The sequence below is a fragment of the Musa acuminata genome, chromosome BXJ3-6 (assembly GCF_036884655.1).
Source record: "Musa acuminata AAA Group cultivar baxijiao chromosome BXJ3-6, Cavendish_Baxijiao_AAA, whole genome shotgun sequence".
In the NCBI taxonomy this organism is placed as follows: domain Eukaryota; kingdom Viridiplantae; phylum Streptophyta; class Magnoliopsida; order Zingiberales; family Musaceae; genus Musa; species Musa acuminata.
In genome coordinates this window covers 32,332,922-32,351,358 of record NC_088354.1, presented here as the reverse complement: position 1 = coordinate 32,351,358, position 18,437 = coordinate 32,332,922, and the positions used below count along the sequence as shown (strand labels likewise).

Here is an 18,437-nt window from a genome sequence, read left to right as displayed (position 1 = left end):
ATCCTTAGGGTGGTGATCTTTCTGTATCCCTTTGTGATTTTAAACTTGGTGGTGAGCTATTTTTTTATTTTTACTAAAGTTGCTTTGTGAGTTCACTCTTTTTCTATTTGGAAAACTCATTCTAGCAAATACAATTACGATGTTGATGTTTCTTCATGTGTTTGCTCCTTTTCTGCATGAAAAACTCATTCTAGCAAATACGATTGTATTGTCAACTTTTCTTGTGAGTTCATTCATTTTCTATCCAAAAAAACTATGCTGTCAGTTTTCTTTCGAAATTAATTCTACACACCCCATAGCCGGTTATCGAGAGTGATAACCAACCTTACGAGGGCTATTAAGTATCGATAGAGGATCATCCGCTATTAGTGTTATGAGAGGAATATCCCATGTATTCCTGCTTAGGAAAATCCCTAGCTAAGGTTATTCGGATTGAGAAAGAAAGAGTTCTATAGGAGAATCTAATTAGAGAGACTAGAGTAGAAACTGTCTGGGCCTTATAGCACCATACCTAGTATACAATCTTTGGGATATTAGAACGATGAAGGACTATAGATATATGGTAATTGAGGACAGACAAGTTCAATAGATTGGATTCCCCTGTATCATCTAGGGATTACGGCGTAGTGACATAGTATGTCCATAGTCGATGAATCGAGTGAATTATTATGAAGATAATAATTCACTGAACTAAAAAGAGTTTTGTTCGGTATAACTCATGACTAGCTCGATATTAGGCTTGGAGGGTCACACATATATGATAGGTGTTGTGATGAGTAGAGGTTCAAATATAAGTTATCTATTAGAGCCTCTATCTTATTTGATATTCAATAAGCCCATGAATTGTTGGATCTTATGGATGAGATCCAATAAGAGCAAATAAGAGAATTATGTATAGAGATATACTAATCTAAGAGGCTTGGGTAGTTGGAACCAAAGGGCCATAGGCTAGACCCATTGATTGTCACCTCCTGTACTCCTCTCTCCCTCTCCTCCTTAGCTAATAGTCCTGGTTTTGGGCATATAGACAGCAAGAAGGGTTGACCCCTTCTTGATCGTGTGGTGCACGTGGAAAGGATGATTGTGTAGCGATTTGAGGAGTATTTTTACAGTGCCTACCATGTGGATCATCGCTAGAGAGGAGGACAATTGACCTCCTTCATCCTCTCCTATAGATTTATAGGTTTTCAGGGATATACGATCTTTTTAGGTAATTGTCTTTCGTATACGTGTAGTTTTTTAGTTTTGCGGGTTTTTACGTACCAATCTTCGCATGACGACGAGAAACCTTTTATGCAAGAAATTTTAGGATTTTATTTTTTTATTCTTCATTACACATGTGATGCTACCCTAGATTTCTCAATATACACCTATTGGGAAACCGTAGAGAGCATCACATATGTAATAAAAAAATAAAAATAAAAATTGGTTTCATAAAAGAATCATATCGAATTGTCATGCATCGATTGAAAGTGTAAAATTTCTAAAAACTGAAAACTATGTAAGATATGTGAGACACTTTCACCTAGGGGAGATCGTATATCTCCTAATCTATAGATCTCAATCTATAGATGAAGAAGATCTCATAAACTCCTCTCTAGTGGTGATCCACATGATAGACGCAATGACGATGCATCTCCTCGCACAACACATTTCTTCCTCACATTCGTACACCACCATGTCGCAGCAACCAGTAAGAATTCGACCCTTGTTGCTATCCTCATGCACTTGAGAGGGGGCTATCAATTGGAGGAAAAAAAGGGGGAGGAGATTAGGAGGCTGGTAGCTTAAGGGGTCTAGCTTGTGGCCCATTTAGTCCCAACTTCTATTTATAGAGAGTCTCCTTCAACTAACCATATTAGATTCTTCTTTTGGGTATTGGATCTTTATCCAATAACCCCTTAACTTAATGGATATTGAATTCGTATTTAATAACTATTCTAATCCCTATTGGGTCTCACCCAAGAATCTATTAATACAAGGGCTTATCAGATATCATATATCTGATCCTCTATTCATTTCATTATCCACCATATGTGTGTGACCCTCTAGGCCCAATATTAAGCTAGCCATGAGTTATACTTAGCATTGTCAAGCCCATACAAAATATATTTGAGTCTCACTTTAATCGGATTCTCCCGAATTTCTCTCTCAATCTAAATCTCATGCTTATCAGATCAGATTCATCATGATATGATTGACCTTAGCTCAGGATTTGTTTGAGTGAGAATACATATGATATTTCTATCATGATATCGAGAGTAGATGATCCTCTATTGACACTCAATTCCTTTGCAAGGTTGGTTATCATTCTCGATGACCAACTGTACTAGATCTGAAACTTTCAGACCTATAAGTCATATATCAAAGAATGGAGTACTTAAACAAGATATTTTTGGTATCTTAAGTTTAAAGACCAAACATAATTGAGACCATAAAGTCACTTTCTAATGATGAGGCATCATTAACCATCTAACATTTCGTAAGCAAATCATCCAGTGAACTTATTCTCTTATGAACACATGTACTATATCCCTAGTGTCCCCATATGGGTAGCTATAAGACTAACTGCATCCATTATATAGACCAGTATATAGTATACCAATCTGTCCAGTTATCTCGATATCCCTCTCGAGTAACCTATGACCAAGAATATTTATGATATTTGTTTAAAGGTGAATTAATCTTATTATCATAATCTCATCATAATCTAATTCTCATTATACATATCTAAAGACATTAATATATATTTACCGAATATAAAGTGAGAAAATATCATAATAATAACAAAAAATAGAATGTGCAACGTGTCACACGTGTCATTACTCATATGATTAGCTTGTAGGGCACTTGTAACTAGCAATACCATCACTACATGCCTTCTGCCCCTCATGCAAACCCTCACCATCTTGACTATAATGGTACTCTTAGGGTCGAGTCTGGCAGGTCGACTATTTAAATAGCTACTCGCCCCTATATAAATCGAACATCGATCTTGGTCTATCTTCTCCTTTTCCCAAAGAGAATCGAGAACTTCAACAACCTTTTGAAGGACTCGGTGCTGCAGAGGTAAGAGGCTTCTTATCGAGAATTGGCTCCTTGAGTTCCACACCCCTTTGAGGGCGAGGCATCTTTGTTACAATAGTCTTCTACTTCTTTCTTAGCTTATCGAAGCTAACATGGTGGTTAAACCGAATTGGACCTGAATTCACAAATAGTGGCTAGAGTCAAAGAGGCCATTGCCATACCCAAAGAGGAGCTAGGCACCTTCTTCTTTAAAGAATATAGATTAATGTTTGTAAAGGATCACAATCATAAGGTAGCATAGGATTAAAAGAGGGACATCCATGCTCTAGATGGCCTTAGAGGGAGAGAATATATCCCTTAGCTAAAGCACTTGATCTGCATCCTCATTCGACAAGAAAGGGAGGGGTGTTATCTATGCAACGCATCGATCAGATGAGATCAAACCTCCAATCTTAACTTGGACTTATGAAAAAGAAGTACTCATTCTAGCCCTTATGGTTGGAAGGGGCTCCACTAACTTTAAAACCGTCCCTCCCCCCCTTAGCAACCAAATAGTAGTAACTTTTCCTCTTACGTAATAAAAAATAAGTCAAAAAAAGTTTATAGGTCGGAGTAATGTTGTCATGCTAGCATTTCCCGATGAACACTATTAGATAGCATTATAAGTTAGGCGCTATCTGAGAAGATAATATCTTCCACCAATGTAAGTAGGACACTATCATTGGATGGAGAGGAAGACGAAGTTCTGCCTAGAGGGCATCACGAGATTGAATGGATGCTAACTGGGTCGAGAGACTTGCAAGTCAAACTGGATTGGGATAGAATACTTGACTCATAGGTGATCCAGAAGTGATGCACTCACCACTAAATCATAGAAATATGAGCTTTTTATGAACTCTAAGTCCTGAAGAGCTTTCGGGTTCATAGGAACTACATTCCCTAATGAAAAGGGGGTTGAGATTTCCTCCACCCTTAGGCTGCCCAAAGTTGAAGTATGGACCTTGATTGACTGACAATTAATTTATTGAGAGGAACTTATATGAGAAAGGAGAGATATCCTAATCTAAAGAGATAAAGGAGCAGAATGATAAAAGATCGATCTGTTGCTAAACCGACATCAAGACTATGAGAGACTCAAGAACCAACTCACCTTGCAGGGAACCAAAACGAAGCTAAGAATATTTCTAAGGAGGCTCTGGAGGCTCAAATGGAAGAATGAGCTACGCCCATAAGGTGAAGGGGGATTTATAAGGAGGAAGTCGATCTCTCTCCTGCCATGATTGAGACAAGTGTCCCTTCGAGACACTTCCAAAGGGATGCTAATGAATTAAGGACTCGAAAAGTGTTGGATGAAAGATTCAAAAAGTACTAGATAAAGGATTCGAAACATGCCAGATGAAAGATTTGAAATGCACTAGATGGACTTGAAAATTACAAAAATCCATCACAATAAAGGTATAAAATAAAATATACCCGAGGCACGTCAGTCGAAAAAACCTCACTTGAGTAATGAGAAATTTGTCATGACGGAGGCACATGATAAAATGTGCTCAAGACGCATGAGTTAGGAAAACTTGATCTTCATAAAGAGAAATCTGTCATGAGAGAGGCACAAGGTAATATGTGCCTAAGGCACGTACGTCGAGAAGACCCGACCCGCAAGAAAAATCCCTATTACTCACATGTCGGATGAACTAAATATCGTACTTCGAGCCCCTCTTAAAAGAGTCCCGATGCATGCCATCAGAGATGACAAATGATAGGGGATATATTGTCGGCTAATCATCCAACATATCACTATCATGTGGTGTCTAATGAGGAAGGATAATATGAAACTTCCTTCTTATCATTTATGATCGAAAAGACAATCACAAGCTTCCTTCTTGTTGTTTATGACAAGAAAGACAATTACAAAGGAAACTTTTTTATGAAAAGTATAAAAGATTGCTTTAACACAGAGAAAGGGAGACTTATTTTGACTATTTATGTCCGTACTCATATATTTTGAGTTACTAACTTGAGCATCGAAGTGACTAGATCAGAAAATCTCTCTCAACCTTAATCTTTATGTAGGTGACACTTAAGGAGTTTATCATTTCTATGTCGAAGACACCTCGGACAATCCTATATATACGGGTTCATACCGTATCAAACTAACCAAAACGTCAATTATATTTTGGACAATCCTATATATACGGGTTCATACCATATAAAGCTAACCAAAACGTCAATTATATTTTCCTTAATGTAGAAACTTGATTCGTATGCATCTTAGTACAAGTGACGCAGATCTTTTCTTTTTCCCATTGTATGATTCCTTTTTTCACCCTTGAATCTAGAAATAATAAGAGGAAGATGAGCTAAGCAGACCGGTAATCAAATCCAATCGTTTTAATCAACCTAAAAATAATGGCTGTAATATGAACTTTCAAACACAATGCCATTATGTTATCATGTGAGTGGAATTCTCAAGGATGGATGTAGATTTAGAATGCACAATAAATTTTCATTTTCCTATGGAGGATTCATCTTTAATAATGCTATTCATATTCTCAGGAGAGGCTACATGACACTTCAGTATCAGGACCACAACCTAATGGACACCAAAACTTTCTGTTCAACAACTCGCACTAAAAGACACTATTTTTCTTCTTCCTGACACGTCTTCTGTATGTCTCAATTTAATCAACTTAAACACAAAAAGAAGAATGAATAAGTGCATCGATGCAGTCATCGTCAAGCTAGTCTTGTATCTGATCTCTGATCCATTTAGTAGCCACCCATTTCTGGCCTTTAATCACTGGACAGCTCCCATGAAGTGATGTCTGCAAGGAGAACAAGGTCTGATCAATTGGAGTAGAAGATCAAATAGAGAAGGGAAAGGAGGTATCGTTATTTGCGAACAAGGTACCATAATGTCAGTGACATAATTTAAACAATAATTAATTAATTCAAGCTAAAAGCAGCACAAACTATTCAGAGTTCTTTTTAGTACCCTCTTTCAAATTTGCATCTAATAGTACCATGATGGAATGACAAAGTAAACAATTACTTTTCTTTCAATAAAACTTCAATGTGAAAACACATGCTATATCCTGAAAGTATCGGATTATAATTTGTCCAACTAAATAATCCACTCTCCATACTTTCACCTCAGATTAGTATACTATCATATTCCACCAGTTGTTAATCTGCAGTCTCACCTGGTACGAGGATAAACACAATGACTTGGTCTTCACTTTCTAAAATTACAAGTTTAGTTACCTTAATGCATGTTAATCAAATGTTTTCTTCAAATGCTCAGGCAACTACAAACAGAAAACACAAGAAGTTGGAAGTAAATATTCTTTTCTATCAGTCTGCAGAAAAAGTAAAATTTATTTAGGAACCAAAACTCTTCTTTGCTAACAAGAAACAATAAATGGTCCAGGGGTTAGTGTTTTGCAGCCTGTTCTCCTGAAATTCATGATCACGATCAACTACTTGCAATTATTTTCTTGATCTGCCCATTTTATGCTTTGTTCCCAGGAATAATATTTCAAGTTGTAAGCTAGGAAAGATCTGTTCTGTCGACCGACCTCACATCTTCGTCGTTCAATCTACTAGACTGTAGGTCATATCATTATGGTTTGCTAGGTAGTGATCAGCAGAACTTATATATCAGTTTCTGGAGAAGTATTGGTTAAATTGTTATATCTAACAATTAAACTACTAATTAACATGGTGAAAATAGTATCGATGTGGTGTATCTGAGTATTATCAGCCATTAATAAGCAAACAATAATTGCTTTCCCACTTGCACAAAGAAAGCAATTGTAAAAGAGCCACTAGATAAAAGAGTACTCACAGGATCAATAGTGTGATTTGTAAACATTGAATAGAATAAAAGTCCATCGCCCTTTCGTGGCTTGACCTTCAAACCAATACATTTTTCATAATCGTACTTGATATCCATATTCGACCCATTCTGCAAATCCAACATGATTCACGTACCAAAGTTATCAGGCAAGTTAAATTTGAAGTGTGGTATCTCTTTTCGTACGCCTACCTCAAAAGGAAAAACAGTTTCTCCCCCTTCCTCAACATCTGTCAGGTACAATATGAAAGTGGCAACCTGATCACATTGCTCAAAATAAATAATCTAATGGTAATTGTTAAGATGGCTTCTATAAACTGCAAATACGATACAAATGAACAATAAAAATACTGACTTGAGCAAACTCAGTAAAAAATTGCATGCAACAAAAATGGAACCTAAACTTTCAATTTCATTATTTTCATCAAATGTGCTAAGGGAAAACCTTAAAAGTATGAATTTAAATTTTAAGCCAACGATATTAACAGCAATTGCTCAATTCTTGTTGAACCACCAGAAATGGACCCGAAACTAATTCAAATTTGACAAAATCTCTATAACTAGGGAAGTGACTGAAATTTCATTAATAAAATTTGGGACCGGCCTTGGCAGAAATCCATCAATTTCTGTGATTTAAGCTGAGGCAAACCTGTGTTCGACACAGCTTCAGAGTTAACAGAATCTTATAGTTTTCATTATGATATTTGCATAGGTTATAGTACATATTTTCAAAACAATATTGATTGCTTCAATGTAATTACTGACCTGGATATGGTGACCTAATAAAACGTGCATCATATTAAATCCTATTAATTTTTTTAGACAATGAATGGTGATATTGTTCTCAGAAAAGAAAAAAATGGAAAAAATAATTACCATCAGATATATGCAGGCAATAAGAACAAACTCTGAGGGAAAAAGTGGAATTTTTTTCTTTTAGATATTTCTATGCATCTATGATTTTAATAATTTGCAGGTGTCTATTTGCAGTTGACATATTCACTGGATTAGAACCTAGTGAAAGGAAGTAAATAAAAGACTTAACAAGGTACAAATACTTTCACATGCCAAGGCTGTATGTATTTGTCTTAGAAATTTTGGAAACCTTCAAATTCCAACATGATATGCAAAAAACAGAAAATTGTTCAGCATAAATATCATTTTGTGATCCTGCTTCACCACAGATTGGTTAATTGTTTTCTTATTCCATGTTTTGTAGCATTTACTAGCCACCTCAGATATGCATAGGAGAAGCAACTTATGTATGATCAAGGATTAGTCAATTTCTTACTCTGATTTTGTTGGTTCAGAATTCCATGCATGGAAGTTGGGCAAAGTATGGTTCCTATTACATGGTTGGAATTTGAAAATTTAGAATGCTTATTATGTATTGCATAGTATTATCGATGTAAAATAGCAATTTGAGAACTCAGATCAGAAGCAACTAAACCTAAGCAACAGACCTTGAAAATTCAGGAGTAACAGGAACAAAAGTATATTCATCACAGAAAACATGGGAAAATGATACGGCTAAGTAGGTACCCTGTGGCTCTCCTGTGGGCCATACACATCTGGACTGAAGGCATCATAATGAGAAGCATATCTCTGTCCAGTCTCATACCGAAGGACATTAAAGGCCTGCAACATAGTGATGTCCCAGATATTTCTTAACAAACAAATTAATATATCCATGAAGGTAAAAGGAGAAAAAGAGAAAATGTAGGTCATTTGTTAGCATTAAGGAATCTAGAAGACTGATTTTTATGTAGACTTTTAATTCAGTAAAAAATGCATGAGATTCAGTAATTGCATAATGACTAACACAGTTGAAGTCCTGGATTTTGTCATTACATTGTAATTTGTCCAATATCAAAGTCGATGCATTCAGGATTTGGGTTATAATTTTTTGGCAGGATAACCAAGCCTAAGCATGAATAAACCACTTTCTTAGACTTCAAGTCATCAAAACTTTCACACGTGTGGGAAAAGAAACTACTGGAGTGTAGGAAATTATTCTAAATATATATATGCTGAGTGTCAAAATGTTAAGATAAATACATTCTTAGGCATCAAAATTGTGCTCAAAATGTACTACGATAGGCTTGTTTAAATCCATAGAATCCATAAGAATGTATGATACTTGCATTAAAACATCAAACAGTGCAACTTGTTGCAACTTGAACATATTATCAAGTTTAACTTCCTTCTCAAAAGAGAGACAAAGATATGTCCTTGGTAGATTGATGCAAGATACTGTGATTATGGAAATGCATATATTTTCCATATCCAGAACTTTCAATGGCTATGGCTATCAAATGGATTTAACTGTTCCACTCCCTACAAAATGAATCACAGAGGCTATGCCTCAGTCTTCATCCAAAGAGAAAAAGAAACGTTAACCATATATTACCACAATATCTATTCATATTAAAGTCAGCCCTTTCCTTCACAAACAATCATTAGGATGTACATTGGTCAGACTGTACGTTGACTTCATATTAAGCCTTCAAGGTCACAGGTTTGTGTTAATGGCACTGTTAGAATATTTTTCATAGAACTTCTCCAGCTTAGCTCTGAGTGCACTCAAAAAGGTCCAACTAAAATTAGAGAAAAATTATCTCATGTCATTCTCATTGGAGGGCTACATTTCAAAAATTGAAGTCCTGAATATATTTTACATCTGTATTACCAAGTATCTAACAGGTAATCCATGGTGTAATTAGCTAGAACTCCAAGGCCTACACCTATTAAAGGAAAGTCAACATGAGACCAAATACAATAAAATGTCAGAAATTCTTTAACAACATAATTCTTATAGAGAATTGAAGTTAGCTTTACCATAACATATAATAAAATTTTTATTTGTCCTCGTGTGCCTTATCAGATTATTAAACTAGCTCTTAAAGCATTTATATGGTTTGAATTATTTTCTCACATGATACAAAATTTGCTAACGAAATATATGGCATATCAATATAAGAATTAAGAAATGAAAATCCTGATATAAGATTTAAGTGATAGAATGAATGAATAATCGACTTGGAAGCAATATAAGAGAAATGACATCCTGATTCAAGTCCGATTTTAGTCGCAAACAATCTACCTCTCCATTTTCTATTGGAAGCATGGTCACTCTGGCAATCTTTTTCTCAATTTGCTCCAAAGTTCCAGTTGAATCTTCTGATGCACTAAGGAATGCCCCAGAACTGTCAAACATAGTAATTATGAGATATGATTTACAAGATAAAAATCTACATTGTGAGATTATAGGAAAAAAGTGGTGCTTTGGTCATTTACTTTATCTTTGGTGTTTCTCCAACCATTTTTCAGTTCACTTTTTTTCCAACCCTGTGTAAGTATCTTCTTGTATTAAGTTGTTACTAGTGAAAATCAGATAATGCCTCTTCCTTCTTCAGAAAAGAAACTAATGGTGAAAAAATACATGCAAAAATAATATCATATTTTTGAGAATCAGAGTTCAGAGCAGCATTCAGACTCCAGAAACTAACACTAAATTCTGATCAATCTTGAGCAGTAATGGCTGAAAATTAATTGTAAGATGCAGAAGTTCTTGTGTTTTAATCTATCACCAATCATACATCAGAAGGTGTCAGTCAAATGCTAAGTGGTTTCTGTATCTTTTAGAACATCATCAACAATATGTTGACCACAGAAAATTATGAAGAATTCACAGAAGATGTCATTAGTTTTTCGACCAACTTTATAAATTAAATGTTGCAAAAGCACTTGCTCGATCAGAGAACCTATGTACATGGACAGTTATAATTCCTCCATCAACCTTGTGAAGCTAAAATATATGTAATTGTGTTTATATTTCTCTAAAAAGGAATTCAGAATTTCTTATTCTGAAATTGGTCTATAATTATCATAGAGCTAAAAGTTTACCTTGTCCTTATCCCATTATTAATTGGAACCGTCTCCTCCTTCCTTAGCGCTACTGTTGATGGCTCAAGTCTTGATTTTGCAGTTTTTATGATAGTTTGACATTGATCGACAGTTGCAAATTTGGGGAAATAAAATGCACGAGGTTTCCAGCTCAAAACCTGTTTCCAGAATTAGCAGTGTACACAAACTTAGTGACAGTTGTTCAAGAAAACCATAACTTCGAGCCCAGAAGATGATACAGATTTTTGCATATATATTCCTCAATATAGGTATTTGTGTATCTGGCCATGCCTTGTTCAAAACAGCATGATGATCATCAAGGTATATAATATTTATGTTTGTACCCCTTCACTTCACTCCATCTATCATGAGTAGCCTTAGAAACTTAAACAAAGAAAGAAAAAGGAACTTGTAAACCTAAGCAATTCTGCACAAGCACCCACAGCAAGTTAAGGGAGCAACGAACACAGTTTATATTGATATTATACAAAAGTGCAATTCAGTGGCATATTAGTTAACACATGGAAAACCTATGTTTTAACCTGGCTAACTTCATTACTGTTCATTGAAACAGTATGGTGAGTAGTATGCACAAATATGACAGAGTTTATAGGGCATTATAGCAAATGAAAGAGAGGCAAACATATACAACGATATACATGATATTTGAAGGGTATATACATAAAGAATCCTATGATTAATAAATATTAACTAGTCAAAGATCTCACAAAAAGCCAAGGGTTGACAAACTAGTTAATGTAAATTCTTAATTGTTCTCTTAATCTTGACAAGAAGACAAGGATCACCAATCACCCAGAAGTTAAAAACTCAAATCATCTTAATGTAGTTTCATCAATCATGCAAGTCACACCGTTAAAATTCTATGGGGAAATCTCCTGATATCTGCATAATCATCTTCTTCTAAATTATAGAAAAAATGTTAGAATGGTCAAGGTGGCTTCTTCATCTCTTGATAATGAAGTTATTGGATCTGTAAGAAATTCCAGGTTAGTGCATTAGAATTACAGTCAACAGTGTGTATCAGAATTTTCAAAGGAATACACGTGGTCAGAGGGAGTTTCCACAGTCATTAGTGTGGAATATCTCTGCTAAAACCATCTTGACCATCCAATCCACGTGTAAAGAATGCCATGTCTGACCAGGGATGCAATCAAAAGTGCTTTTTTGGGGTCCATTGAATGGGTTCAGGAGATTCCTGGGATGCTCAAAGAGATCGATTGTGCTCATAATATAAGGCTTGTACATGAAAAATGATCCAAATTTGATCGCTTAAAATAGCAAACACGTCCATTTCCTATAATTTGCCACAGTACAATTCCCACTCACACTTCACCTTCCCCATCTAAATCTCATCCAACCCTCCACAATTGCACAAACCAGCAAGCATCACTTCTACCTGTACGCTAATTCATCGGAATCACAAGCACAAAGATGTGGATAGAGAAACAGAACCTGGAAGGCGATCAAAGCAGGATTGCTTTCTCCAGTGAGCCCATGGGGCATGGCCGGCAACTCGACCTCGTCCGCCCCGGCCTCTTCCATCGATCTCCTCCGAGCCCAGCCGTCGCCAGGCAACCCCTGCGAGAACCCAATTCAAATCCCACTTCATCAAACAGGATCATCAAAACGAAGACACAGAGAAAGAAGAGAGCGGAAGAGGCCACATCAGACGGTGGCACACCTGGAGGAAGAGACCCGAACCGAAGAACCCTACCATGAAGGAGAGGGAGCAGCATAGGAGCAAGAAGGGGAGTTCAACCTTCGTCCTCCCGGCCCTGTTCGCCTTCATGGAGACCGCAGCACGAAATAGGAAGTCGTAACCGAGTGGGGAATGGGATCGGAGACTGGCCTTTATGCCGCAGGGGTTTCTCTTTAAAGAAAGAAACAAAGAAAGAAAGGCGCGTCGGGGGAAGAGATCGTGCTGTTTTCCACACCAAGAATCATACGGAAAATTAAAGCACCGGAAAGCTCCGGTACCCAAGAAGGCAGATTTGTGGTGTCTGTTGTTTGGGTATTTTTGTGGGTGTGAGCGTTTGTTTTGGAGATTTTTTACCGGAAGGATTACGGTGCGCTGCACATGGGATCCGACACGTGGAATACACGTCACATACGGGAGAGACACGGGTGATGTGTGAAATCTAATGCCACTATATGTGAATGTTTGCAATGAAAACATGCGTGCGTGATTTCTGCCAAAAGAAGCAATACATGAATGACCGTTCTTTGGTGGTGGTTTCTGCTAAACACAACTACTCAACTTCTCCGGTGAGGTACTTGTTCTGTAGATCTGTGGCCTGCACATGCCGAGGTGGAAGTTCCGGAGGCAGAGCACGCAGTGGCACAGCCCGAGAAGCCATTTGCCATGTGTCCTCGCTGCACCCACATGTGCTCCTTCTACACCACAAACACAGAGGCCCTCTTTGCACCAATAGCCATGGATTCTGATCCCAGGTTTCCGATCAGAAACTCCAGGAGCCATTAGATCTCCGACGGACGGCACGGATTGCTCTACCCTTCGCATTTCCGGTGCACAATTCCCACCACGTAAAAGGATGCATGGCTGCAGACTGAATCCTTCTTAAGCTGGATTGAAGAAAAGAAGAACACAGAGGGAAAGCTTGTGGAGACGCTATGCTCAGGCTGCAGGTTTCTGGTTGCGGAATCAGGGACGGCGGAACGCAAAGAATCATTGGCCGCCGCCACCAGGGCCAGTTGGTGCTTGAAGCTTCGAGGCTGAAGTGGCCGTCAAGGTGGAGTCGCTTCTGCTGTACTGTCAGGGCCGTGAGGGATGATGCTGAAGGCGGCGCCGGCGGCTTTGCAGGGCAAAGCTGGGATCCTGGCTTGGAGATTGAAGTGCCCTTTGAGCAGAGACCTGTGAGCACTGAACTTACCTTCATTCATGATGTCATCTCACTCGCTTGTAGACAGAACAAATATTAAGGTCTCATAAAAAAGCAAAGCAATTCAGTTAGTTTTATGCATAATTTCATATATGGAGTATGTGATGTATGTTAAAAGTATCTCTATTTCATCAAAAGGGGAAACAGATTGTATTTTCTTTTGAGGGGATTAAATTAGAAGAGCTAAACTATCTCTAGCTTGAGGTAGAAGGGCTTTACTAACTCTAGGGAACCAGAATTGCTAATATACTAATCTATTTAATCTTGTTAGGTTTTATTGGGTGGGTTGAACTGTTGGGAGTTTCTTGGCAGATGTAATTCCATGAGTGGAGTTAGGAGGATTCTGAATCATCATTTGTTTTCCTTTTTCTTTTCCTTCTTCATGATAACAAGGACTGTCTCGGTACCATCCATTTATTTCAACTTGCAATTTGGTTGTATTAAATTTGATATGTTGAGAAGAGGCTGAGGCTCCAAAGATGAGTAATCAAATCTCTAAGAGAACAAATCGATTAAAGATGATAGATTTTATGCATAAAGAAGCAGGATCCAATCTGATTCCCCAGTAAAGAACAAGGTCAAAGAAACCACCACAACGGAAACTCTAGTGTTCTATTAGAATTTCTTTAAATTAGATGGTAGAGCGTGATGCATTTTGGCATCCCTTTAACTTTTTTTTCTTGTGACTTCATTACAGATTTTGCACACATGATTTCTTCAACACATTGCAGAAGGCCTGATTAATGTCAAGGCCAAATGTACAGTTTCTGCTTATCTAATAGGATTAAAAAAAATCTCAATTTTACTTGGTTGAGTAAGTCATATAATTCAGAAGACAGCTTTACATGTTCATATGCATTCTCTATATCAGTGAACATGGTTAATTAATTAATGTTTTATTGTGTCTCATTCACCATCTTCAATAAGGACTAGTTAATACTTCTAAATATAGCGATGGAAACTAAATCACTGTACAGATTCAGTAGAGCATATACTGTTTTCTTGAGCTTAACTTTCACTGATGTGATAGGTTAACGAGTATGCTGCCTTGAAAACTAGTACTCTTTACTCCTGGGGAGAACTGAGTCCGGGGAACTTCTTCTTACGCCTTGGCAGCTTATCGCTAGTAACATTTACGGTTCTAGGAGCACCGATAGCAGCTGCAAGCTTCAACCCTTCAAAGGTATGATCAAATTGACCATCTCATTCTGATATGAAATTATCTTCTTTTGTTCATGATAAAACATGTAAATAATGGTAAGCTTGCATCACAAGATAGTATAATTGCTTCGCCAACATGTTATGTAACTGATTCAAAATTCTAGGAGCAAGATAAGTCAAACATCTGCACAACCGCTCATAATATTCGATTAAAGGAAAATTTTGTGTTATAAGTGAGAACTTACTATAAGTATAAAGGACATCATACATATTTCTGTCTGCTGAAAAAAAAAAATCATTTTTATATCTAACTTTTCTCTCTTCTTTGCTGCTCTTGTATAGGATCCACTAAAGTTTGTTCTTGCAGCTGGGACTGGAACTCTTCTTCTGGTGGCTCTGGTGGTACTGCGGATTTATCTGGTAAACGATATAATATATATTAATAATATGAATTAAAATAGAGATGAACAGTTGAACAACACAGCTCCTGCAAATTACTTGAATAGTTGGAAGTAATTCAACAACAACAACGACGCTTACAAAGAAAAGTCTAGTTACTTTGGTGGAATCAATGAACTCCTGTAATTGATCTGCTATAAATGGTTGGAGATCCTGCAATGCGCAGAACATATGGTCCATGGACCTCTAGTTGAAATAGCTTCTCCTTCCTCCTCTCACTAAATCTTATTCAAACCCCATTTTAAATTCAGGACATGATACCATGTAACAGTAGTAACTTGTAACTTTGTTTTTATTATTTTTCCTCAAGTATCTTTAAACACAGAAGATAAGATTTAAATTTCATTACCTTTTTGCTGATACTATATCCATCTACAACAGATAATTTATCAGTACATTCTTATATCTGTTAAAAAATGTTCTACAATGTAGAATCAAGACTTTATTCAGTTACTTGCACCAACTTTTCCAACTCTGAACATCAGTAAGATGAACAAGATATATGAATTATCTTGCTTATTGATTTTTGGGTACTAAGTACAACTCTGTTTCAGTGTTCTGATATTCCTTGATTTACTTGATATCATAGGTTTGAAAAAATTTGATGTTTGATGTGAAAACTGCTGATTTCATTTTATATTCTGATGTAACAGGGATGGAGTTATGTTGGCAACAGGCTATTATCAGCAGTGATACCCTATGAGGAAACCGGGTGGTATGATGGGCAAATGTGGGTGAAACCACCTGAGGTTAGTCATCAACAATCATCAAGCTAGCCACTTGCAAAAGAAAATTTGCAAAGAATTTAACTCAGAATGAATTGATCATGAATCTAGGCACAGTATTGCAAAAAAAATAGTAATGATATTAGGTAGGTTAAGGTCCATTTCTATTTCATGCGTTTAATGAGCAAAACTGGATACATTGTTCCTCCCAGCCCCTGCATTGTCGGGCACCTCATGCACTACTAGACCTACCCTAATTCTTATAACAAACTAACAACCATGTATTCTAGATAAAATTGTTCTAGTTATACTATTTGTTGATTTAGCAAATGTAGTATTTTAAGAATTTTATGATTGTTCTGATGTAATATGTGGCCTATTTCTTATGTTAGGTATTGGCTCGCGATAGACTGTTGGGGTCTTATAAGGTATGTGATCATTGCAAAGTCACCATATTTACTTGTTAGTGTGTAAAGAATTCCAAAAAATAAAGAATGCCTTCTTGGACAGCAATATAAATTACTTTTTATGGTAACTAATGAGGTTAATGTTCCATAATTTCTAGTTGTCTTTAATGAGAATCACACAATGTAAACCAACACATGCTCCTGCTTGTTCAGTTGAGGTGAAGGATGCTGATGACCTTGCAGCTGCTGCATCTGAGGCAGCAGATGGAAGGTGAATCAGTTATTAGTCTGCCACACCTTTAGCTATGAATGCATAGTTAGCACATATATCCAGTTTTTGGTAGAATCACTCTGTAGCTATGCACACATAATCAGCACATTTCAGAAAACCAAAAAAAAGGATGGTCCAGACTTTTAAAAAGCCATCTACCAGAAAAGTTAAACCGGACTATTCTTCACATAATATTAACATTCAGATGAAATAATGACATTAATTACAGAGATGAGGCAAATCTATCAGAAAAGAAGATAAGACCAATAAGAATAGCAGGAAGGAATATCCCATTCCCAATCCTCACAAGCAAAATATGGCTATGTGATATGGCTGGTGGTTTCCAGAAGTCAGTAAATGCTTTTGATATTTCTTTAAAATTAACAAAGATACAGCATGGTGAATTGTCACATATCTGTCTATATAAGAAGTTCCAAGTCATTTTTCTACACTTGCACATAGTACAACTGAAGATATTCTACCAAGTGGCCTATGGATATCACTTTGTACTTTGATCAGAAAGGTCAAACACCAGATGCACAGGGAGCATCTGGTTCTTAGCTTGCTTAGACTGCTTCAACAGAATCCTTTGCTTTACATGAGGAACCACATGATCAGAATATATGTGTTATTATGTTCTGCTATCTGTTGATGCCAACTGTTCTTTCCATTAATGTCTGTGGTTGCAATTACAAAAAAAATTTTGAGGCCACCATAAGAACCTGTTGTTTCTCACAAAATCTCCTTTGTCTATATTTCATATGCATGAATAGCTATGCTGAAGAACAGTACCGCATTGTGCATTAGGTAAAACCAGTGATTAAGTTGTTGAAACAAACATTAGTTGGGACAGGAGCTTTGCTTGTTAGTGCTGTGTCACTGTTCATATTTGCTGCTCCAGTGGAAGACTTCCTGCATTCAGCTTTCAGATCAAATGACAATAATTTGAACTCTGCAACTTCACAGATCAAACCTAATCTGAGGTTGGCCCTCACCAAAGTTTTGTAACTAGCTCAAAGTATGACCTGCATTGACTAACTTCTTATCAACTTTGCAATGAATGTAGGAAAGAAGAGCTTCTTAGATTACCAATAGAGGTGAAGGATGATGATGACCTTGCAGCTGCTGCGGCTGAGGCAGCAGATGGAAGGCCAGTCTACTGCAGAGATCGGTTTTATCGTGCCTTAGCAGGTGGACAGTACTGCAAATGGGATGATTTGCTGAATTAACACATGAAGAGAGCCTGAAGTTTCTGCCATTTCTCTGTGCCAAAGCAACTACAGAAGTAATAGTTTCTGGTTTTGCTTGCCATATTGGTGTAATGCTGCAGCTTTTACTCCCAAGTAGATAAAATTGTCAAGCCTAGTGAATCTGAAAGTATCACATCCGATTAAATAGCAATTTCAACTGCATCTTTTTCTGTGATTTACACCAGGTTTTATAGCAGTCTGCACTCTGTAGCCATATACAAGTCCTCAATATTATCTTGCATTTACTTATTAGATATAGTTTGGTGGAATTAACTTGCCTCAAAAGGTTAGCTGCATCCAGGTCCCAAATTTCCTCCATCTCTAAAGAAAAGCCATTATTTTCCCTTCAAAAGGGAAAAGAAAGCAGAATTGGAATCGAGATTTAAATGCCCAAGCTTGTTTTAGTAATAAAAAATTCACCTCTCATCTAAGAAAGAAAGCAGCAATTGTTGAC

The 18,437-nt window shown here is 36.9% G+C and overlaps 2 protein-coding genes across 2 annotated transcripts; one reads left to right on the top strand and one right to left on the bottom strand.

The window, feature by feature from the left end:
* Positions 1-5,508: 5,508 nt before the first annotated feature.
* On the bottom strand, positions 5,509-12,740 carry LOC135641685 (probable prolyl 4-hydroxylase 9). The gene is made up of 8 exons (XM_065157301.1): positions 12,492-12,740; positions 12,263-12,388; positions 10,790-10,947; positions 9,987-10,089; positions 8,426-8,521; positions 7,076-7,141; positions 6,875-6,994; positions 5,509-5,852 (listed from the first exon to the last, which is right to left on the bottom strand). The coding sequence occupies exons 1-8, from the start codon at positions 12,597-12,599 to the stop codon at positions 5,769-5,771; spliced, it is 861 nt and encodes a 286-aa protein (XP_065013373.1). The 5' UTR covers positions 12,600-12,740; the 3' UTR covers positions 5,509-5,768.
* A 390-nt stretch (positions 12,741-13,130) lies between these two features.
* On the top strand, positions 13,131-18,162 carry LOC135641684 (protein CONSERVED IN THE GREEN LINEAGE AND DIATOMS 27, chloroplastic-like). Its single transcript, XM_065157300.1, has 7 exons — positions 13,131-13,684; positions 14,741-14,893; positions 15,214-15,291; positions 15,984-16,079; positions 16,448-16,483; positions 17,541-17,716; positions 17,800-18,162. Exons 1-7 carry the CDS (start codon positions 13,442-13,444, stop codon positions 17,960-17,962), a joined length of 945 nt encoding a protein of 314 aa, XP_065013372.1. The 5' UTR covers positions 13,131-13,441; the 3' UTR covers positions 17,963-18,162.
* The last annotated feature ends 275 nt before the right edge of the window (positions 18,163-18,437 follow it).